This window comes from Hyperoodon ampullatus (genome assembly GCF_949752795.1).
Source record: "Hyperoodon ampullatus genome assembly, chromosome: 5".
In the NCBI taxonomy this organism is placed as follows: Eukaryota; Metazoa; Chordata; class Mammalia; order Artiodactyla; family Ziphiidae; genus Hyperoodon; species Hyperoodon ampullatus.
The window spans coordinates 88,528,997-88,554,713 of NC_136918.1; the positions used below are offsets into that span (position 1 = coordinate 88,528,997).

A 25,717-nucleotide genomic window follows, 5' to 3' on the forward strand; every position below is an offset into this window, starting at 1 on the left:
GAGGGGATTGAGGGGCTGACTCCTGGTTTTGCGGGCATGAAGACGTCAGTGAAAAAAAGATATATATAAAACTGAGCAAATGTGTTAAAAAAAAATCACAATTTTCAGGGCCCTGGAAACTGACCAAAGACAAACATTTAATTGGGAAGCAATTCTTCCTGAAAAACCACTAGAGTTTCAATAAGAACAGTAGGAATCTTTAGCCTTCTTGCTTAGGGATTCTTCTATCCCCTTTCCCGACTAGGTCGGTGAGAAAGGTAGTTTCACCGTCTTAGAGCTGGCTACGAAACCCAGCAGCTTTTCTTCCAAAAGGGGAAGACTTAAATTAGGTCTGAGCATGAAAATCCTTCACTTTGTCAGTTAACAGGGACAAACTTGGTAGGAAACAGAGAAAAACTGACGCTTGGTTAGCCTGGGTTTGCAGTCTCATTTGGGATGAGGGGCAGACCAGATAGACAGTTAACATGGAGATTCTAGAAGTCAGAGAGTCATATAATAGCTGACATAAATTCTCTACATGTCTCAGGCTGACTGGGAAAATATACACATGAGTGGGGGGGACCTGAGAGAGCCCAGTGAAAAGTGAAAGCCAAGGGAGGTACTACTGTCGCAACTTTGAATGCACTCCCTAACCTCGCCTCCGCAGACATCTATGTGTAGAGGGTGGAAGCCTATTGGGCTTGAGGTATTTGAGCACAATTTTTGCCAAATTCATTTGTGGACCAACAAAGGGGCTTTGCCAATGTAGGGGTAACTCCTTGGAAGTCAAACTAAAGACATAAGAATTATAATAAAAAGCTAAGCATTTCAATGGCCACACACTGCAAAGGAGACAGATTTTGCAATTTAAATATGGGTAAGTTACTAAAATTTTGAAAAACCCACAGAATCTAGAGTTGTTGCATTATGGTTTTTGTTTGTTTGTTTGTTTTTTATGTTTAGCTTTCAATAAAAAATGAGGACATATGAAGGAAACAGGAAAGTGTGATCCATACTCAAGAAAAAAGCAGTTCATTGAAACTGACTCTGAGCATATCCTACATTGGATTTAACAGACTTCAAAGCAGCTATTAAAAGTATGTTCAAAGGATTAAGCAAAATATGATGGCAATGACTCAATACATAGGGAATTTTAGTGAGGATAAAATGAACCAGTTGGTTATTCTAGAGTTGAAAAGTCAATAATAAAAATAAAAAATTCACTGGGAATTCTCAACAGCCAATTTGAGATGGCAGAAGAAAAAAATCAGTATATCTGAATGATGATTAATATAAATTATCTAATCTGAATAGCAGAGAGAAAGGATTGAAGGAAAACGAAGAGTTTCAGAGCCATATAGGACAATATCAAGTGTCCTAACATATATGTAATTAGAGTCATAGAAGGAGAGATGAAACAGAGGGGGACAGAACAAATATTTGAAGAAACAAAGACCAAAAACTTCATATTTGATTTTTTAAAAATTTCCCCAAATTTACACATTCAAGAACTTTAAAACCTTAATAAGATAAATACAAAGAAACACCCAACTAGGCATGTCATAATCAAACTGCTGAAAGCCAAAACAAAGAGAAAATTAGGAAAGCAGTGATTGAAATCAGTAAGGAAAAAGCCCCAAACTTATCACATGCAGGGACCAATAGTAGAATTAATGGCTCTCATCTCACTAGAAACAATGGAGATCAGAAGACATATTCAAAATACTGAAAGAAAAAACAGTCCACTAAAAATTCTACAGTCATTGAAAATATCATTCAAAAATAAAAATGAAAAAAAGAAAAACCAGAATTCATGGCAAGTAGATTCGTCTTATATGAAATTCTAAAATAAGTCCTTCAGGCTGAAAGGAAATGACACCAAATAGTAACTTCATTCCATGGAATGGAAAGAAGAGCATATAGGAAATGGTAAATATATGGGTCAATATAAAATACATACATTTTTTTCTTTTTTCGTCTCAGTTTCTTTAAGAACATGAAATTCTTTAAACCATTAATTGTGGCACTGTTCTGTTGGGTACATTATAGGAGATCATTCATGTGTCTGTTTTTTTGGTTTTTTTCTTTTTTTTTGTGGTACGCGGGCCTCTCACTGTTGTGGCCTCTCCCGTTGCGGAGCACAGGCTCCGGACGCACAGGCTCAGCGGCCATGGCTCACGGGCCCAGCCGCTCTGCGGCATGTGGGATCTTCCCGGACCGGGGCATGAACCCGTGTCCCCTGCATCAGCAGGCGGACTCTCAACCACTGCGCCACCAGGGGAGCCCCATGTGTCTGTTTTTTGTCTACTTTTTCTTTTTTTTTTCACAACTTACTCCAGCACATCCCTTCCTTTTGTTATTATTGACAGTAATAACACAATATATATTCTTTATATATGTAATATGTATAATAAACTGCATATATAGAAAAAATAGAAACATTGGAGTTAACCAACAAGGACATTAACTCTTCTTAACATATTCAAGGATAGAGAAAAAGATGAAGGAACTACATGAAAAGATGAACAATTTCATCAAAGAATTAAAAATCTAAAAAAACCAATAACTTAAAAATGTAACATCAGAAATTAAGAATGAATTTGATGAGATTGAAAACTTACTGGATACCAAGAAAAATAAGATTCGTGAATTGGAAAATAGGTCAATAGAAAATTTCTAAACTGAACCACAGGAAGGAAAAAAAGTAGGAAATACAGAAAAAAAGTATTAGACATCATAAAAAAATATATTTAGTTACAATTTTTAACACTAGAAACCTAACATCACAAATTTAAATGCTAATTTAAAAAAAACATGCAAGTGTGAGAAATAACATGAGTGAATTTCTGTATAATCTCGGAATGGGGAAAACTTTTCTTAACTATGACTCAAAATTAGAACCAATAAGGAAAAAAGTGATAGATTTTTGTCATAAAAGTAAGAATTATGCTGCATTGGAAACAGTAGCATAAGAAAGTATGGACAGAGGACAAACTGAGAAAATATTTGCAATTTATACTATAAATGGTTAATAGATTTTATATGTGGGACATTTTCAGCCTAATAAGGATAATAACTATAATGAATTAAAACTCATTAATATGTTTAAATTCATATAAATTCTTGATACTTAACACAAATACTTATTTGTGACCTAAGAATGCTAGTGAACCAACTCATTTTTAAATCTGGTAAATAAAGTTAAAGAACCAAGTGTCTATTCTGCTTTTCTTATACAAATTGTACATGTAGTAAATAATTGGTTCTTTGGAGGAATTTCTCTTTATAAGAACACTTCAGCTGATAAATGAAGGAATGATAGAATTAGAACATCACTCTTTGGCAGCCCATAATGAATGAATGGATCTAGGCAATATACCTATCAGTGGCTGTTAACATCACACAATCAGACATTATGTAGCTCTGATGTAACTACACAATATCATCTATGAAATGCTCTTGCCAGAAAATAAAAATAAATGTGATCAAATCTGTATACCTAACTAAAAGGTGAAAGAGGAACATGGAGATACCATGAGATGGGAAAAGCAAAACCCAGGCTGTGGGTAATTCTACAGGACAAATAATTAAATTTGCTCAACAAATGCATTGGAAAAGAAAAATAAGAAATGTAAGACAGCCTTCAGATTAAAAGGGAACAGACTGGTCAGAGGCAGGTGGTGGGGAGTAGGCAAAATGAGTGAAAAGTGGCCAAAAGGTACAAGCTTCCAGTTATAAAATAAATAAATTCTGGGGATGTAATGTACAGCATGGTAACTAAAGTTAAAAATGTGTTTAAAAGTTGCTAAGAGAGCACATACTAAGGGTTCTCATCATAAGAAAAAATTTTAACTGTGTGAAGTGATGGATGTTAATGGAACTTACTGTGGTGATCATTTTACAATATATACATATATCAAATCATCATGTTGTATACCTAAAATGAATACCATGTTATATGTCAATTATATCTCAATAAAACTGGGAAAAAAGGTCAAAGAACACACTATGCCTTTAGACAGGGAAGTAGCATGTAGTTAGACTGAGATTATCAAGATTATATTATCCAGATTATTCCATTCTATTACCAGTACTATTACTCTGTTTTTTGTTTTTTTTGTTTTTTTTGCGGTACATGGGCCTCTCACTGTTGTGGCCTCTCCCGTTACAGAGCACAGGCTCCGGATGCGCAGGCTCAGCCACCATGGCTCACGGGCCCAGCCGCTCCGCGGCATGGGGGATCTTCCCAGACCGGGGCACGAACCCGTGTCCCCTGCATCGACAGGCAGACTCCCAACCACTGCAGCACCAGGGAAGCCCTATTACTCTGTTATTATAGTCTATACTACTTCTATTACCACACCTTCTCCTCCTTCTACTACCTTTCCTCCTTCTTTTCCTACTACTGCTTCTAACAACGACATTAACCGCCCCCAAGGCTTTTGTTGTAATCTGGGAAATCAAAGCCACATTGTACTTTTTATAACTAATCCTAACAACTACACATTTCAGACACATTAAAGTCTTACAGTCTGAAGAACTGTGGGATCCAGTAGCGTCAAATGATGGAAACCTGGATGACAATAAACCAAGGCTTGACTCAGAGAACTGCGTTTCTTGGAATAACCCTAAAACTAACCTAAAAGGAAACCCTGTCAAGTGAAAATGAAAAAAGAAGCAAATGCCAAACAGTGTGTTACATTTCTACCCTCATCCACAGCCTCAGAGCACTAGCTCACACAAAGGAACAAGGTATAGTGAAGACAAGAGTCCCTTCTCAGCTAGGCACTCCAGGAACATGGGGACAGGATTTAGACACACTGTTTTGTGAGCAGGCAGGGAGGAGAATGACTCTGCAGACAACAGAAAGGAAACAGAAAGAGGTCCCAACCACCTCTGGTCCCTCAGCATTTTCATATTTAGATTCTCATACACCACTTCAATTTGCATTTGTTCGTGTATTGCACATATTTGCACTCGTGTGCTTTGCTTACCCAACCAGCCTGTAAACCTGAAGATCTCCCAGGGTTGTGAGAGGGAAATGGCAAGAGAGAGAGGAGGAGTGAAGATCAAAAGAATAAGGGGGAAAAAGATGTCATGAGGGGGAATTTGACAGGGCTTTTGAGTGACAACTCCCCATCTAAGTATCTGCGCCTTAGCTTTATACCAGGCTTACATTTTCGATCACTCTGTGGTGAAAGAGTTCTTTCCCTTTCTCTTTTTCTCTTTTCTCTTTTGCTCCCTTTGTACCCAAATACACAATACCAGAACCATTTCTCTAACATCGAGGCCATTGTTTTTTCCTTCTGGTCCGGCAGATCAAGAGCAAAGTTACAGTCAGAAGACTGGGAAATTGACAACCACAAAGCATGTATACTTGGCTTCTGCCTTCCCAGTGATTTGCAGTTTTTAGTAGCTACAAGCTTGGCCCTTTATTTTAAGAAATACACTTTCCCTCAAAGGCAACACCCCTCTCCTTTCTGAATGACACTGTACCTCTTCTCCACTGCTGTCTTTATGTTGAGCCATTCCCACCTCCTATTTCCTATACGGCACATTAATCCATGTTGTCAATTCTCCATGGAATAAACACTAGGTCCTCACACATGCAGTCGCATAGTTTACAGTTTTAGGAAGAAGACCCAAAATCTTTGTCTAAAGCCAAGGTCAGTGTGTACTTGTGCTAACATGTGGCACATGTTTTGTTGGGCTCCATATCAGACAGACACAAAAAGAGAGGGAGGAAGATTCATTTTTAATGAGACCTGAGATAGAGAGTTCACTCATTATTATTTTTACTATTCATAATGAAAAGTACCATTTTCCAGACTCTTACTCTTGGGCAGGAACTGTGCTAAGTGCTTTACACAGATTATCTCATCTAATCATCAAAATAATGGTACCTGTGAAGGAGTTCCTATAATTATCCATATTTGTTATATCAGGAAACAAAAACTTAGGGACTTAGAATAACCCGGTGAAGATGAAATATATAGTGAATGACAGAGCCAACATTCAAATCCAGGCCACCTGACGCCAAAATATATGTAGGTAAACACTGTTCTATACAGGTCTTCTCAGTTCTCTTCACTCAACCCCACCATCCCAACCTATCCCCAAATGAAGTATTTTTTCCTGGAAAACAGCAATGGGAATGGGGCATTGTTAAGGTAGAGGTAGAAGAGGTCCTGCTCTATAGCTGGACTGCCCAACACCATGCATGGTCTTATCTCTTGAGAAGTGGAGAGGAAGTAATAAATCCATGCCTGTTGTTTGTCCTGGGCAGCTCTATGCCTTCTTTAGCATAGCGTTCATGAGTTAGTTTTTGCTGTGCTTTTTTCATATACCACCAGGTCACTTTGCCCCTGAGTTAAAAACATTCCATTTCCAGTGCACTTTCCATTTGGCTTTCGTTTTCATCTTTTCCATTAGTTTAAACGGAGATCATTTATTTTAGGACCGACTAATTTAGGGTAGGCATGACTGTCATCATTTTCCAGATGGGCTCAGAGAATGTACATGCCAGGTGAAATTCTTTTCTAGCCAGAAAGGTACTAGAACTTTAACCTAGGATCCCTGCCTCCAAACACAGCCTTCTAAAGCAAGAATGAGTGAATGCTACACGTTCAGCAGCCTCCTTGGTACCTTTCCCTGCCTTATACTAAATATATCCAAAGCCACTTTGATAAGTGCCCCCCACCCAAACTGCTCTGATTCCTTTGCCTCCCATCTCAGTGAATGGCACCACCATTCAGGTGTGCTTGCCAGACACATGTATGAAAAAACTCTCTCCCTCACTCATACTGCCATTGTTCTAGATCCACTCTATTACCAAGTCCTACCTGTTTAACGCTCAAAGCTCAAATTCGTCATCTTCTTTCTACATCTACCCAAACTATCACTCTGTCTCCTCTGGGCTACTGGTCCCTTAACTTGTCTCCACCTTCTCCTTCTCATCCCCCTTCACTTCAGTCTCATACTGAAGCCAGCACCAGCTTTTTATAACACAAATTCAATCAGGCTCTAAATGTCATGCCATCCTTTGGTTGAAAATACTTTGATGTCTTCCCAAGGCACTCAGATAAAAATCCAAGCCTCAAAGATGGCTGACAAAGTTCAGCATGATCTGGTCCTTACCGTATCTCCCACCTCATCCCTTAATTCTGTACCAAAGTCCCACTGGCATTTTCCTATGTCCTCAAACACGACACAGCCCTTCATATCAGCTGTTCCCTGTCTCTGGATCACTCACAAACCTTCCACCTCCCAAATGGTGTTAATATCTACTAATCTTCAGACCTCAGCTCAGGTGTTGCTTTCTCAGAGTCAATTTTTCTGACTTCTATTATATGCTCTCACAAAACCGCTGTAGTCTTTACCACTTATCACTGGTGCAATTTTACATGTATTCTGGCACATGGCTGACTCAGAACACATACTTATTGAACAAATGAGAGGTGAATGAGTGCATGTGCTTCCTTCCCCCTCCCAGTCATGCTTACCATTTATCTGAATCTGTAGGTTGTAGATTTTCGTCTGAATGCCCTCTGGGTACAGAGTGAAGCTACACTCATACTTCCACTTCCCAGTGAGCAAGGAGGACATGTTCCTTAATTGCAGAGTCCACTTTGACACATTCCTGGGAGTTTCTCTGAAAGCCACCAGCGACTCACAGGGGCTCCCACTGGCACAGTAAAAGCCATGTTGGGGATGATAAAGGGGAATCAGGTCCAACTTATCAGTGACCTTGGACCACTGCATCTGCACCAAGAAGCCTTTCTTCTGTGTTTGGCAGGTCAGGTTGACATCAGAACCAGGTAATGCATAAATGTCTTCTTCTGCATTGAATGTTTCTTCCAATACTCCTGAAATGGAAGGACATGAGCCATCAGTTTGTATGATTCACACAGAGTGACTCAATGAGAAACCTTGGTTACTCTGGTGAAGTGAGGGAGCAGCTGGAACTTTCCTCCCTGGCTGACTTAGGGGTTGGAGAGAGCTTGTTCCTGATCTAGATAGAGAAACATAAGACTCAATACAAATAAGGAGGCATTTGCTTAAAGACAATAGAGGAAATTATTGACTTTTGAATGTCTATCACTTTGTCTATTGGTCTGTCCAAAAAATAATGTAAGTTCTCTGACTACCTGTGAATAAAATTAAGCCTATTTAAAGACTGGAGCCCACTAGCAAGTTTATTATGACAACTACTCTTACAATGAATATAATTGGCTTTTTTATGTTTATGAATCAAAAGCACATAACATATAATAACACACAAATATTATTTTCTGAAACTGAAAAATAACTAATATGCGTATGTTTTTAAAAATACATGTTTACAAGAGGATTTTACATAGGTCATCTTGTTTAATCCTCTGCACACACCAAAGGGTGATTTTTTTGTTTGTTTTTTAAATTAATTAATTGATTTATTTATTTTTGGCTGTGTCGGGTCTTTGTTGCTGCGTGCGGGCTTTCTCTAGTTGCAGTGAGCATGGGCTACTCTTCGTTGAGGTGTGCGGGATTCTCATTGTGGTGGCTTCTCTTGTTGTGGAGTATGGGCTCTATAGGCACGTGGGCTTCAGTAGTTGTGGCACACGGGCTCAGTAGTTGTGGCTCACGGGCTCTAGAGCGCAGGTTCAGTAGTTGTGGCGCATGGCTTAGCTGCTCTGCAATATGTGGGATCTTCCCAGAAAAGGGATCGAACCTGTGTCCCCTGCGTTGGCAGGCGGATTCTTAACCACTGTGCCACCAGGGAAGTCCAAAGGGTGATGTTTGTTAACACTGTTTATCAAAGAGGAAACTGAGGCACACAGAGATTAAGTGATTTGCTTAAAGTCACACCTCAGTAAAATAACATTAATTTGGTTGTCTAGAGTCTGTGCTCCTTCTATAACCTTCATGACCTCCAAACTGCCTTCCAAATTGGTTGAGAAGAGTAAGAAATTTGACATTCAATATCAGAGGATCAAAAGGGCCATCATTTCCAGGTAGTTAGGGTGCCTGAGGAAAGGATGGGGAAAAAACAGCGGTAGAGGTTTCCACTAAAGATAACCCACTGGTCAGCATCATCTATAATCAACACTGAAAGACATAAAAGAAGATTCCCTCCCATCAGCTCTCTGACCAAATGGTACAGGACACTTACAATATGTTAAGCACTGAGCCTTTGACATGCCTTCAATAGTGTAGGTCTCAGTTTTAGAATTAACATGGAATACTGTTACAGGAATGATATATTATTGTGACAAGTACCACTGAAGCTCACAAAGGAAAAAGATAGAAAGATGACAAGCAACTGAGAAAAAACCAGGCTCCAAAGGTACTGGACAAATGGGAGTTACTACACTTTTATGAATGCAAAAGTTTGGGTAGGCAGAGGTTAGTACAGTTTAATGTAGTTCCCTGTGAGTTCACCTTTGCCTGGTAATATATATCTGATCCTATCTACAGCATTATATTCCAAAGTCTCCCTTGATTTAGAAATTCTCCTTTAAAATCTTCATAACTATATCTGAAAAGCAGAGTTAATTCTTAAGACACTCAGGCTCACTCTAATACCCCCGTGCTACGGAATGCAGAACAAATCTCTCCTCCTGCTACTTTTAAATATGCCCTTTAGGCACTAGTCTCCGCTGTCATAAGGACCCTACTTTGTCTCCCAGGTCCTACCTACACATGCCTCATTAAAATTCAACATATGGGGATTCCCTGGGGGGGCAGTGGTTGAGACTCCGCCTGCCGATGCAGGGGACATGGGTTCATGCCCCGGTCCGGGAAGATCCCGCATGCCGTGGAGTGGCTGGGCCCGTGAGCCATGGCCACTGAGCCTGCGCGTCCGGAGCCTGTGCTCCGCAACGGGAGAGGCCACAACAGTGAGAGGCCCGCGTACAGCAAAAAAAAAAAAAAATTCAACATATGTTTAACTCCCAAAGATCTTAGTATCTGGAGGAGAAACTCTTGCTATATCCAAAAGAGAAAGTATTTGAGAAAGAGAAAAAGTTGAGCCAGGAGCTCTGAGTCTTGATGGCTTGTGATTTTTCTAGTATTCCGGAGTTATTCTGACTACCATTTGGAGAGCATTTCATTTGCAAGAAGCACAGTTTCCCAGTTTCCCCAAGAGACCCTCTTAGAAAGAAAATGGCTGAAAATGTCTCAGAGCAGTGGCACAAACCACCCATTCCCTTCTTATTTTTAGTGCTCATTTGTAATCCTTTCTAGACTCTTAACATTTCTCTGAGAGCTGCCACTTAAATACATAACTGAAAACCTTAACAGTCTGCCTTTGGTGATCAATTTCGGCAGTAGTCACAAGGCATTTTAAATAAACAGAGCCCCCATTCCCCCCAAAGCAGCCAATCTGACAAGAAAGGACAACCAGAAGCCTTACCCCTGACAAAATGTATCTGGATGATGGAATAGACAGCACAGTATGTCCATTTTTTCCCCATAGTCTCCTGAAGGCCTCACACCAGCATTTCCATAATGATCACAGAAGTCAATAGATGCCTTTAACTAAGCAAACTCCAGCCACCCTGTTCGTGCTGAAAAAACACCACATCTACCACATGCCTGTGTCTGTTTATCACTTGGAAGACCCCAGGAAATGAAACGTAGACACGAAAGTAATGTGGTTCAGAGCTAAGTATAACCTTCAACAGAACAATGTGGAAATTGTTCTCTGAAATCTTGTGTATCACCTTCGTTAAAAGCATTTTTAGTATCCAAAGATTCTCTCCTTCAGGATCTCTGTGTCAGTCAAGCTGCTTCTAAAATCCAAACAAAGGAAATCATGCAGAGCAGTTCATAATCTACTTTTTATACATTTCTTTTCAAGAGCACAAAGTCATTTAACAAATGTGAGCTCAGTGTCTCTCATAACAGTTTTTCTGTTCAATTCTAAAATATGTTTTCTTTCCAGAATTGCTTCAGGGTCAAAGAACAAAGAATTAACACGTTTAATTTTAATAAAATCTGAGAAGTAACAGAGGGTAGCTCCAGCGATGAAATGAAATTTTAACATCTCCCTTCTTTCAAGGAAACCCACATTCTCTGGAGGTGAGGAAGCGAGGGCTCCTTTTCCACCGTGTGTCCGGGATAGGCAGGTAGTCAAGTAGGGAATTCTCCCACCCTGCTGGCGGGAGGTCTGTTTTGATGATGACAGAAAATCATGTCTTTGCCTCAGAAAAAATCATGTAGAATAAGACAGAAACAATCAGAATCCAAAGGCAGAGAGAATCTCCCACCTCAGCTGGTTACTAGGCCCTGTTACATCCACCCACTTACTTCCATTTACTGAGGACTGGATTTCAGGGAAGTGACTCCTTGGTAAAAATCCCTGGTTATTCGCAGAAGGACATGATGACTGTTCCCTGTCAGATACGACTGTATTGGTTTTCTACCTTGGGGTAAAATAGGCCGTCTTTACCGGCCAACACTAAGAAAAGAAACATTAGGCTGGAACTACAGCATAAGTTTAATGAACAAAGAATAAAAATGAATTAATATATACCATCTTATGAACAATTGATGAAATATTCTGTGACCCTAATCTCATTGCTACCAGCAAGGCTAAAGACAAATGAGAAGACTGAGTTGTATTCCTGAGATGGTTACTCTTTTGAGGTCAGGGAGAGATAATTCTAACCAGGTCATCATCATGTATCATGTCATCATGTATCATGACATCATGTGTGTACTGATCTGTCCTATGCAAGGACTTGGGGGGGAATATGGATGATGCTAAAATATAAAGCATCACTCTTGACATTCAGGGGATTAGAATTACCTGGGAGAAGACATTTGCATATGGTGAAATAGGGCTACTGTCTTCCTGGACGTCCAGGCTACCCTCTACACCACCACTACAAATATTTGCCATGACAATTGTCATTCTCATTACTACTCAGCTAATGATGTTTTCTGCAAAGGTCAGAAAATGGAGTTACTGATTTCCTACTCCAGGGCTCCCAAACTTTTATTCCTATCCCCCACTACCACCTCCCCAGTAGGTCTCAGGTCCCTGGAGGTGTTGGGTCAGTTGGGGCTGACAGGGATATTTTCAGGGAGGGCTGGGGAGTTCAAAGTCTTTGATTGAAAGGCAGGAAGAAACATCACTGCTCTCGATGCCTTCATCTCTGCCCCTTTCCTCCTAGAAATTCTAGTAAATCACGGTGATGGAGTATAGAGGCAAAAACAGGCCAGAAGATACAGTAAGAAGACCCTGATCTGTAGGTTGGTGCCCTATTAAACTGGGAGACATTACAAGCCTGGGGGGATTTCAGTTACTTTACTCCACTTGTCATATTAAGAGGAATCTACCTAAGTAGAAACCAATAAGAATCTAAATTTATTGAATTCTCTAAGAAAATATCCTCTCCCTTGAATCATCTAGAGGTCTCTTATCTCTTATTGCCTGAAGGTGAAGCAACTCTTCAAATAAATCCCTCAGATTCAGAAAAAGGGAAATCCTCACTTGTTTTCCAGAGCTACAGAGTAACTTTTAATGGAATCCATGCCTGGGGTTGGGATGCCCAGGGCCCCATTTAGTGGCTACTGGGCAAAGTTGCCCGTCCTGGGTGTTGTTTTTACACTTCTGTGGCCTGGAGTCATCAGATTGGACTGATTTTCCTTTGAGATTCACCCAGGCTCTAACAGAAGAAAAAATTCAGATGCCCACAGAATATTAATTGTGCTCACCTGGCATCCTGCAGCTAAGAGCCCAGCGCCAGCCCCTCCATGGCTGTTTGCATGCAGCAGGTGGCAGCAACACCCCACAGACTGGTACTGCTAGCCCAGTGATGGGAATTGCCCTCACTGCTTTTCAATCCTGGGAATATTTTCTAAAGGCCCTTTCAGCATGAGGATAGGCATTCTCTATACTTAAAAATAACTCTTCTATGGAAGTCATGTCAATCTCTTCTATTATCCTCACTGCTCACCAAATCCCAACTGCATAGTGTTTCTTCTGCCTTAGAGTCTACTGCATATAAAGAGAAAACAGAAGCAGTCAGTTTCACACACAGAAAGAAATCTTGAACTTCAGAGGCAAATTCAATTATTGACAAAGTGAAGCAGGGACACACAATATTTCTGCTACAGGCAAGACATAATTGTGTGTTTTGGACAAACTTTTTAATGCTCCATCTAAACACTTACCCTCAATGAGAGTAAGGACATTTTCAGAAATAGGAAGTTGGGCAAAAGGTAATCTTATTTTTGTGGTTTTCAGAGAGGTTAACTCAAATATTATTGATTTGTCTTGGATTTTACTGTTTAACTGCTTATATAAAAAAATAAGAACGTGGAGTGTTATACTGTTGTACATGTTTCTTTCCCAAAATGTTTAGAAAACATGCTGCTTGATGTTTCAGTTAATCAAAAAATATGTATTTAGTGCCAACTCTTAAGGGATTACTGAAGAGGCATAGTTCTAAGTGATTTTAAATACAAATGAGGAAATAAGCCCTTAAGGTACTTATCATTTTGCTGGGGAGAAAATATCCATGTGCACCAAAGAGTCAGGTAACATAAAGCACAGAAGTAAATGAGTAGGTAGCACAGGTCTTTAGAAAAGGGGATGATCTCCTAGGGATCAGGTGGGCTAGGAACATCTCAAGCGTGGAATTTTAACTTGGCTTTATATTGTAGAAGTGAGTCTGGTGGAAACCATGAGGTAAGTCATTCCAGGCAGAGCCACCCCTTGGGAGTACTGAAGTTCAAGGCCAATTCAGTGAGTCAGCTGTTATCATGAAGCAGAGGCTTTATTGGGGGGCTTGGGGCAAAGTCATGCTAGGGATGAGCTTAGATTCTGGAGGGCTTCGAATTCTAGGCTATAGATTTTTTTTCTTCATGTCAGAGAGAGTTATAGGATTTTCAACAAAAGAGTAACATATTTAAAAGTAACATTTTAGTAGGATGAATTAGGTGAATTAGTAGGTGGACATGTGAAGATTGAATAAAAGAAAGGAGAAAAAGGGCTTCCCTGGTGGCGCAGTGGTTGAGGGTCCGCCTGCCGATGCAGGGGACACGAGTTCGTGCCCCCGTCCGGGAAGATCCCACATGCTGCGGAGCGGCTGGGCCCGTGCGTGAGCCATGGCCGCTGAGCCTGCGCGTCTGGAGCCTGTGCTCCGCAACAAGAGAGGCCACAACAGTGAGAGGCCCGCGTACTGAAAAAAAAGGGAGAAAAAAAGAGTCAGGAGGCCTGTTAGGAATTCTGTATTTGTTTAGGCACCTGAGGATGGGAGCTTTCCTACTGGCAATTGCCATGGTAAAGTATGATGGGGGCATGGACATTACAAAGAAAGAGGAGGTAAGGCTTGGTGTCCAGTTGGACATGGAATCAAAATCTCCTCTGAATTTTCATGCATCAGAATTAGGAGGAAAGAAAAACCATCATAGAGCTGGATTCCTGATGGAAGAATGGATTCCTGCTCTCTTCCCTACCCCAGGAGCAATCGTCAGGGATCACTGGACTTTGAACTAGAAGTGAGGGATGACCTATTAGGTACAGGTAGAGGCCCTGCCTCCATGAGAATGAAGGTCCTCCTTTTGGTTTTCACTCAAATTTTATGAATTTTAGGAATTATCATCTAATGGAAGAGAAAGAACTTCATGAGACTTTCCACACAGCAATTTGTTTTATCACCATCATTTCCACCATGCTCAATCCATCCAGTAAGGACTGATTTTAATGTAATACATTTTTGTAATGACAGCATCAATATCTGCTCATTACAAGAAAATACTTTAAAAGGATAACAAAGAAAATAAAAATCAGTTGGAATCGTAACCACCTAAAGACAACCAAAGTACTTATATTTTGTCTTATATCTTTCTAGACATTTACATAAATGTTATATGAAGAAACTGGATTTTTACTATTTTTAATGCATGTACTCTAACCTGTGCTTTTTTTCACTTCATAATATATGGTAGACCCATATACAAGTTATAAAACAAAGATAAACTTCTTCCTTTAAAATAGTTGCATAATATATTATTCTACAGATGTCCAGAAAAATATTTTTTAAGTAAGAGAAATTTTAGAATATTTTTTACTTTGAGAAATAGAATTACAAAATCCAATTGAATAATTATAGTAAGTAATCTTTGAATTTTTCTTTTCAGTGGCAAGTTGAAATAAGGAGAGGGAGGGAGAGAGAGAGAGAGAAAGAGAAAGAGAGAGAGAGAGATCAATCCTGTTTTGCCAAAGCCCTAGGAAGCTAATGACTCAATAATAACTCAATAATGGTGACTTTTGCAGAAAAACACTTGAAAAACCATTAACATCTCTAGGGTTAAGTTAGCATAGTGAGCATTAGAAGAAATATTTTAAATTCTACATTCTACCTGGTTTCAAAGCAATGAAATTTACTTCAAATGTGCCTTCACATTCAATGGAGAAATTTAAAAACACCTTGAAAAACCGAGAAGTGTTCAACTGATTTTAGAGCTTAAAAAAAAGATAGTGTGGAGCAAAAATCACACACCCTGGTTTTTCTGTAGACTGCTACAAACATATTCTTAACCACATTATATTTTTACAACTATAGATTCACGTAGAGATACTGTGTTGCTACACTTGGTGAAAACAATAGGCTAGGGAAAGTCAGCCAAAGGCTGGATCTGACCTTTGTCAGTAATCCCCCTCTTCCTTTTCCCCAATAATTTGTCTTTAAATGGAGTTCTAAATTTGAGAGTAAGCGAGGAAGGGAAAGAGAGAGAGGGACCATGCTGGTGTTTTTCCTCCCTCCCTCCTTCCTTCTCTTCCTTTCTCTCTTTCTTGTAGTGATGCTGCTTAATACAACCTTAATTAAGTAATGCTAACGGGAAATAGGAGATTATGATTAACAGCATTTCCAGGGTAACCGAGAGCTAAACCAAATTATTTTCTTGGAGGAGGAACAATTGTAATGGGGAGAGGAAATGGTGGGATAGAAAGATAGTCCTCATTGCTGAACATTTTTCTTTTTTTGCGGTACGCGGGCCTCTCACTGTTGTGGCCTCTCCTGTTGCGGAGCACAGGCTCCGGACGCGCAGGCTCAGCGGCCATGGGTCACGGGTCCACATGTGGGATCCTCCCGCACCGGGGCACGAAACCGTGTTCCCTGCATCGGCAGGCGGACTCTCAAGCACTGCGCCACCAGGGAAGCCCCTGAACATCTTTTTAAAAGGTATTCCTTCTCATTTCTGGCTCAATAAAAACTTTGTAATGTACATTATTTCATTTTATTTGGTGATTGAGATTCTTAGAGACCAGGGACATTGTTCTGAACCTCAGACCCCAGCATGGAACATAAGAATATAGAGGATAGTTCTAAATAAAAAATCTACTCCCTCTTCTAGAGAAGAAGTCTAACTTTCGAAAGATTTGCCTCTTTTGTGGAAGAGTCAAAAACAGAGGCATGAACGCGTGCAAAGCTTGTATATTTTCTGCCAAGATCTATAAAATGTTGGAGCTAGAAGTAACTGTAGGATCATCCAGTATAGACAGAACCCTTCATCTTACAGATGAAAAAAACTGAGGCTCAAGAGGTGAAATTGCCTTGACCAAGGGCAAACGTTTTGTTATAAAGAATCTTGTACTACTTGTTATACTGTCTTATTTCAACATGATTAAACTTCAACATCTTGACAAGGAAGCAACAATCTAGAAAACATAGTTTTTTTTTTAATTCCCATGACATTTTTCTCTACTAACCTGCATCTGTATGTCACAGAGGAAACAATAGTGAGTGATTTATATGTATATATTTGTATACGTGTGTGTGTGTGTGTGTATATATATATATATATAGTCACACACATATATATAAACACATACATATATATTTGTTTTAAAAGTTTCTGTTTGTGTATTTGTTTGCTTGCTTGCTTTTCAAGTTAATTTCCTGGAGGAATTCTGACTACTTCTTTAGGTGAGACCAGGCATGTATTTTTAAATGGAAGTTATTGAATTAACCTCACTCTGGTGTTATATAATTCAGCATCAGTTTTAACCTACTTTCACTGTTCTTTAGCCATTTATCATTTATTTTCCCCTCTGGTTTTGCTCAGGGAACAACTACAGGTCTCCTATTTACATCTCCAAGCAATTCTCTTTCTCTTTTCAGTTTCTCCTTTATCCCCAATACACTCAACCAGTGCTGAATGGGGAAGCTGCTCTAATGACCCAGCACCTGGCTAGGAAGGCACATCTCTAGGTAGGAACGCTGATGCAAACAAATGTATGTGGAAAACACTGTGTGTGGAGAGTCCTCTGAAGGAAGCTGAAGATCCTCAAACCTTTTTTTTTCCTAAAACAAAATCATGTTTTGTCACTTTTGAGAATGTTAGAAAAGCTTTCTTTCCCCTAAAACAGAATCATGCTTCATTGCTTTTGAGAAAGTTGGAATCTACTTGAAATTAGGAGTATTTGTATCAATTTCACACTCTAACCACAGTCACAGAACAAAGAAACCTCAGAAGAACCAACCGCCTTATTTTACATATGAGGAATCCGGTGGCCAGGAAAGGGAAATGATGAACTTGAAGTCACAGTTATTTATACCATAAATATTGAACTCCAGGGTTTGGCTTTACCTTGGGCTACCTTTTTTTCCCCCACAGAAACAAAGATTAATCGTATCACAGATGTTGCTATGTACGTGGCCATGAGTAAAAGACAACAAAACCAGGCTGAAATGTGGATGCTGGGTTGTCAACCAGATTCACTCCCCAGCAAAGCAATTCATCCCCACCCATGCCAACCTCACAGCACACGTAACTCAGACGCGTGCCTCTATGACAGAAAACTGCTCAAGAGACCCCTGAGAGTTACTTGTGAGAGGTGCAAACCTCAAATGCCAGTTCTGTAAATGTCCAAGCTCCTTTATTCATATGCGTCTAGGTCATACGCATGCTTGAGAGGAACCCAGCACCTCACCGCAGCTCGCCTATCCCCCCCCACCCCGCTCAACACTCCCTCTCTCACCACAGTCCTGCCCCCTCTTCCCTTTCTGTCTCTCAGGCTCTTCATGGTCATTAAACTCCAGAATGTTTGCATTTACCGTTTTCTCTGCTTGGAACGCTCTTCCACAGGCTTGTTACATGACGATTCTTTCATTCTGGGGTTGTTCAAATGCCCTTTCCTCTGTGAGGCCTTTCCCGACCTCCGTGACTAAATCTTCCCCCGCCAAGCGCCTTCCTCCCACCATGGGTCTCTGTCACATCAATAGCTGCATTTCCTTCGTCATGCTTATCACTGTAGGTTAAGTTTCTTATTTTCTCGTAGGTATACTGTCACTTTCCGTTAGAATGCAAGCTCTGTGAGGACAGGGACTCTGTACCTTGGCAAACGTCCTCTCTATCCACCTTTGCCCTCCAGCTGCTGTGGCGGCAACCGGCAGCTCACATCTACAGCCTGAAGGCACCTCTCCCCAGCTGCCCTGAACACCTCTTACTTTCTGAGTTGGGCATCTCCGGGGCTGGGACACAGTATGTCATCCACTATGACACATGCACAACGTTGGAAGTACAAGGGAATTAATGCCCCACGGGGTGACACTTGACCAATGGGGAGCAGTGGCTGGTGCATAAACCCCTCTTCTTCTGGCGTTCAGGTGGATGATTCTCAGGTGTTCTACCCAACTCCTCAGAGGGCACCCAGAGGACCCCTGCCACATTCGTCCGCAGTGTTAGCTGCTTGATAATGCACCCTTGGATTGGCTTTCCCTCCTTCTTTACTTTATTATTTTCAGTCCCCAATTCCTGTTCCAGAGAATAGTATCCTCAAGTAACTGTAAGAAGGCCCTGATCTCAGCTGTGCTTTTGGAGGAACGCGTACAAAGGCTGTCTCCTTGCTCACTGTTCTATCTCCAGCCCCCATGGATACTATATATAAAAATACTGTTTTTGGGTGAAACTCTCTTGACTAAGAAATACCACTTCCCATATTCATCTCACAACATACACAGAATTGAAAAAAACTAGTCAAGTCATCCTAAAAATAAGATATCCTTCACCCTGATGGACTTCTCAACAAATATTGGGCTCCAACTCTATGTATGTCAGGCACTAGGGTTGATCTACAGAGCAGAGATAGAGAACTCTTTATCTCCCCTGATGTCTTTTCAGATTATCACAGAGAGGAGTGACCACTGTAAGAATCAGCAGTTCAAGGATCCCCACTGGATATACCACAAATCACAACCTTTAGGTCCCCTATGAAGTATATTAGACTAAGGAAATTAGCAGTTCGTAAAAGAGCAGACAATATATACCTTGACAAAGTGAATACAAATTTAAAGACATTTCACGGCTGACTTGCCAAATGCTCAAATCAACTGTAGAAAATACATAAATCCGAGTTACATGAGCCATGGAATTCAATAGCAGTACTTAAGATAGAAATAAGTGTGAGCAACTTATATCTACCAATGACAAAATGATTTTCTCTGATAGTCAGAGTTAAGTGGTATAATGCTGTAACTACGGGGAAATGAACTTGGTAAAATCTAGGTCTCTTACATACAGGCACATAATATTTTTCAGATATCAGAAAAGCCACCATGTGACTTTTGCTGTCACTGGTGGCTTAGTATTTACTGAAGTAATTGCTCCCTGGGAGCTGAATTACTCCAGAGTTGGTTAGCCAACATTTTCCCAGCAGAAAACAGAAAGCACCCTCAAAAGTGATAACTGAGTAGAGCTTAATATACAGTTTATTTATAAAGGTGTGGTAGGGTATGGGGGAAACAACAAGGGATGGCACAGTTCTCAGAACTAGCAACACCAAGAAGCCATTTCCTTTCTTAGGACTGAGGGGAAACGGAAGAGGATCACCAGAGAGAATGGCTGTAGGGGGAGGCCCTCCCAACAGGAATTGTGTCCTTCAGTGTGGAAGTTCAGCCAAGCCATGGCAACCTCTCAGGTAAGGGGCCTGGGGATGTAAATAACTTGACCTCACTCTTTTTCCTCCCTCTATTTTTTCAAGTAGTTTTGACAAATATATCATTTTTATTTTGTCAAATAGAGAGAAGGAGCATGAGATCAAGGTACTTACGTGAGCCCACTGGCTGACCCAGAGGTCAAGGGAGCTCATTTATACAGTCCACACAGCTTAGCTTACCAGGACGATGAACATGATGGATGCAGAGGGACAAACTGACAACATCCAGCACAGCAGCTGTATGGTCCTCAGTTATTGTAACAGGAAAGGCTGCAGGCTTCCTTTGCTGGTCCACCTGGACCAGAACAGGACTTGCTGTTGAGTGCCCAGCCTACTGGCGAGGAGGCACCTCAGAAACTACCAGTTAGAGAATGTTCAGCAGCATGATGTATGAAAGCCAGGTGAGGAGCTTTTCCTCCTTTGAGAAGGGTTTAAGAAGATGCCAGATGGAAACAACCTAAGTGTCCATCGACAGATGCATGGATAAAGAAGATGTGGCACATATATACAATGGAATATTACTCAGCCATAAAAAGAAACGAAATTGAGCTATTTGTAATGAGGTGGATAGACCTAGAGTCTGTCATACAGAGTGAAGTAAGTCAGAAAGAGAAAGACAAATACCGCATGCTAACACATATATATGGAATTTAAGAAAAAAATGTCATGAAGAACCTAGGGGTAAGACAGGAATAAAGACCTACTAGAGAATGGACTTGAGGATATGGGGAGGGGGAAGGGTAGGCTGTGACAAAGTGAGAGAGTGGCATGGACATATATACACTACCAAACGTAAAATAGATAGCTAGTGGGAAGCAGCCGCATAGCACAGGGAGATCAGCTCGGTGCTTTGTGACCCCCTGGAGGGGTGGGATAGGGAGGGTGCGAGGGAGGGAGACACAAAAGGGAAGAGATATGGGAACATATGTATATGTATAACTGATTCACTTTGTTATAAAGCAGAAACTAACACACCATTGTAAAGCAATTATACTCCAATAAAGATGTAAAAAAAAAAAAAAAAGATGCCACTTACTTTAGTCTTGTGCAATGAGGTATGTTCTGTCATGGGAAGGAGCTCCCCCTATTGGCAATGCCTGCAAGAGGATTCCAGACTTCATGGAAGAAAACAGTTGAAATCAGGAGAGTGTGTCGTCATGTTCTGTGTATAGCGCGACTAAGGCATTCTTTTGAGACTCTAACCATGGTAGAATAGCATTTAGTTCTTGCTTTCAAAGACTGGTGAAGGATCAGTACCCTTCAGTTCCACCATTTCTGTCACCTCCTTGTATGTCTAGAGCATTCCCTGGGGAGAACAAGTTACCATTTAAAAGACTTCTTTTTTTCATTAGGTCTCAACATTCTAGGTAGGACCAAGTTCCCCTGACAAGTTAAGAGTGAGCACAGACATCAACCTGAAACCCTTATTTAGGAAAATCCTTGGATTATCCAACAAATTCTTTACCTTTATAATATGGGGCATGAAATCTCAGGGGCCAGGAAAATACTCCCATGACCTATTAGGAGCGGAAATGAATACCTGAGAAATAAGCAAACCAGAAATTGATTGGTTTTAAAGTGGGCAGCAGGACCCAGCCACAAACTGTGAACTGACTCCTTTTCCATGAATATCTATCGAGACATTCTGTACCACCATCTGAAGGTAAATGGTGAGTGTCCATGCAGTCCTGGATCCTGACGTGTTGTCATGGTTTGCACTAAATCCATTGTATACTGGAGACTATGGGTTTTAAAAAATATAGTTTTTTATGTAGAGATTAAATGCTATAACATGTTGTATTGGTTTTCTGGGGTTGCTGTAACAAATTACCAGAAACCTGGTAGCTTAAAATAATAGAAATTTATTCTATTGGGTTGGCCAAAAAGTTTGTTTGGGTTTTTCTGTATCGTCTCACGGAAAGATCCAAACGGACTTTTTGGCCAACCCAATGTAACAATTCCGGAAACAAGAAGTCCAAAAGCAAGGTGTCAGCGGGGCCGCTCTCCCTCCAAAGGCTCTAGGGAACAATCTGTTCCTTGGCTCTTGAGCTCCTGGGGTCTGTCAGCATCACTCCAACATGTCCTCTCCTCGTCTGTTTCTAATAAGGACATTAGTCATTGAATTTAGGGCCCACTCTGTTAATCCAGGATGATCTCATTTCAAGATCTTTAACTTAATTACATCTGCAAAGACCTTTTTTCAAATTAGGTCACATTTACAGATACTGGGGATTAAGACTTGCACGTATTTTTCAGGATTGGGGGGCATCATTCATACCACTAAATACATCATAAATCAAAATCTTCTCTATATTCTCTAATCTTTAAAGATAATTTCTCTTGCTCATAATACTGCTAATCATCCATTTGGCCTTCAGTTTGATTTCTGAAAAATATTATTTCTATTTAAAAACTTTTTTTCATGCTTTTCATCTTTGTGTATCCAGCATCTTACCTCATGCTTCTAATCACAAGGATTATCACACCTAAACCTGTACATAGATATAAGGAGAAATACCTTTATCAATTTGGAGTAGTTGAGTGTAGAATGTGGGCTCTACAGTTAGATCTGCTTCAGTTCTTGGCTCTGCCATTTCCCCGCTGTGACCTTAAACAAGATGTTTAACCTCTCTGAGCTGCTGTGTCTGTAAAATAGGGTGGGTGCGAAGTGATGACATGTAAAGCACCTAGCACCAAAGTAAACCCCCTGCAAAATTAGTTATTATCAACACAAAATGCACAGTACTTTTTAAATTTTGTTTTTCTAATGACAACAATAACCTTTTGTCAAAATGTTAGTTTGCACTTATTCTTTCCTTGATGAAAACAATTTTAACTTATTTTTCTCTACTTGTATCAACTGCAAGATTCAAAAGACCTGGAGGAAAGTGATTGGTGCTTAGTTTAGTGTCATCCATCATTACTAAAGCTCCCAGCTATGTTTTGAGTCCCTAACAGACAGTGATGTATGGAGCAAAAGGTGGTCAAAGGGAATGATTTTCAGACAAGGGTTTGAGCTCCAAGCATGGGCAATTTAGCAAATCATGAGACAGACCCTGGGGAAATGAGAAAAGCATGAGAGAGCCCTGAAATGCCATCTTCTAAGCAATGTTACGTATGGGGTATGGTTAGGAACTGAGGGTTTGGATTGAAACAAACTTTAGTTTGACGTCTGGGATTCACTAGCTATTCGTTAAATGCCCTTGGCCAAGTCACTTAAGTTCTTTGAGCCTTGGGTTTCTTACATATAAAATGAGGCTAATGACAATACCCATCCTCCAGGGTTGCTGTGAGAATTCAGTGAGATCGCATATGTGAAAGCACTTGGTACAGAGCCTGGCCCATAGGGTAGCTACACGGTAATACTAATAAAAATAAGACACAAAGGACGGGAGTCAAGAGAAGGAAGATGGTTTCTAGACATAGCTCTTCTCCAACTCAGTGAGGTTGGACAGATGGGTCATTTAACTTTTCCAGGCTGGCGTTTCCTCATTAGTAAACTGCTAAAAATGAAAGCTGCCTTCTAAGAAGTTTATTGAGTCAAGACAAGTTTAATGGTCATCACTAAATGACTTTTAGAGATCCAACACAGTAGTCTGCATGGCCTGCCATTAAGTTATAAAATATAAGATTTTCATGAAACATGAAACATACAGAAGATGATAGACCATGTAAATCATAAATAATTACAATAAATTATATGGATGAATATCTGTGTTCTGGCAGATGCAGCCTATAATCCCTTAATACTCCTTCCCTGCCCTCCCCCCCCCACCATGACCTAAGGAGGCTTTTTCTGTGATCCTTAAAAATCAATGCTACAGTAAACTAATCATAGTCTGTTGTAGTGATTGGATTAACGGGAAGACTTTGCTAGGGCTTACATCAAAGCCCAAAGTAAACAGCCACCCAATACACAGATTGTACTGATTAGGGGATAGAGCCACTATGAAAGATACTTAAAATTGAATTAATAAATCAATCTACTTTAAAAAAAACTACTAAATTGGAAGAGTCTGAGATCTCAGTTGCTCTATCCTTTTGCCTCCTTAGTGATTTTTCTAAACCAAATTTAAGTTTTAATAACACTGTGTATTCCATGGAAATCATAGGCAAGTTAGCCAACGCACCTGCCCCAGCTGCTTTCTGGAGTGTTGTTGGTCAGAGGCAACTTAGTCTATATCAGATGAATGTGCACATTTCTATTAAATTCGTCTGTGAATTTAAATTAGTCCCAGATCATCCAGCAATCAAGTCTTTTAAGCTAACCCTGAGGAAGTCTTTTAGCTTCCTTAGCAGAGGAAGGTTATCATACTGTGATAGAAAGGAGGAGATCGCTAAGAAACTCAGCCATGAATTTACATGGTTCAAAATGTCTGGCAAAAAATGTTAGGGAATGATGAGTCAATATGTACTCCGAGTTGACCATAATGTTCTGATTTATCATGTTTCACTTTCCCCACAAAGCAGGTGACAAAACAGGAATAAAGCAAAATGAATCTATTCTTATTAGATTGGGGCCACAATCTCATATTGGGTTTAGATATTGGATTTCCTAACAGCTTCCTATATTGTCTGCTTATTGCTTTCAAGGGAGCCAGCAATGGCCTGGGATAACAGTGTGTCTGGAATGTGAGACATCTCAAATGGATGACACAATTTCCCTGGGCTCTGCTGCTGGTGGAGTTCCCTAAGCAAGTTAGTGTTTATGTGTCAGTGACTCTGGGGGCTCAGTGGAAACCAGACAGGAATAATCCTTGCCTAGAATAATGACACCGTAAAAGAAAGCAGGAACACAAAGATGAATATTCTTACTCAGGTTCAGTATTGCCTATCTAAGCAAGGAGATTTTTTTTTTCTTTTGGCTGAGAAAGACTCACGGTTCTTTCAGCACTGGTTTTCTCTCTCATTTCCTTTTAGGTTGCTGCTGAGTACACTTGCCTTTGACATTTCTCTTATACCCAGTCATGGGATATTCCTCTCTTTCCCATATCAAATATGGCATATGCCCCCAAATCCACATGCTGTAGAGTTGGTTCTTTAATATTTTCTGACATAAACTGGATCTGTCTGGCTCAAGGTCTCAGTGGGACAAAACAAGAAAACACTCTCTTCTCTTTGAATTATACTCAAACCTTGGTCGGCTTTCCTTCTTGTACACGTAAGTTTGATGACAGGTCCTGAAGTTTGCTGGTTAGGTTAAAGACGAAGAACATTTTTCATTAATTTAAATAAAAAAGACATCATCTGACACAGGCATGGAGAAAAGAGTGAACACGCTTAAGACAGAACACAACCTGGAAAATAGTAAATGCTTTGTTTAACCTGAAGTACCTGGGGCTAGCGGCATGGGTGGATTAGTGGGTGGGAGGTGAGGGAGCACCAGGTCACCTAAGCAGGAGATGCCCTCATCCTCTAGCAGCTCCATCTAGGACTGAGCATCAGCAGCTGACTCATCCCTCCGCTCAGCAGTGTGTGGCAAGAGGCCAAGGTCGGCCCCAGACCTGCTGCACGGGGAACTCCACTGCTCTGTCCCAGCAACTCACCCACGAACTGACTGTGTTGAGGGTTCACCTGGCTGGAATGGAACACTGGTTCTCTCCTCTCTTGACTCTCCTTGCTCAGAGGGTGGGGCCCCCCGTGAAATGTGTTCTGGCTTCTGTGGGCAAGTCCGAGGCAGTGCCCTTCTGCTCCCATCCCCCGCTGCCACACACTTCTGTGGCAGGCCTTTCTCCTTCTTCTTTGAAGGCCACTCAACCTTCCACTCCATAATATTAGTCTTCCTGAAATTCTGTTTTCTTTCTT

General features: G+C 40.6%; 1 protein-coding gene across 1 annotated transcript in view; it reads right to left on the reverse strand.

Moving 5' to 3' along the window:
• Positions 1–10,433, reverse strand: part of CD96 (CD96 molecule) — a gene marked incomplete at both ends in the record, with an annotated part of 79,850 nt that extends 69,417 nt beyond the window's left edge. The window contains 2 exon segments of the mRNA XM_079705405.1: positions 7,482–7,844; positions 10,373–10,433. Coding sequence (XP_079561531.1) covers positions 7,482–7,844; positions 10,373–10,433 — 424 coding nt within the window.
• Positions 10,434–25,717: the final 15,284 nt, after the last annotated feature.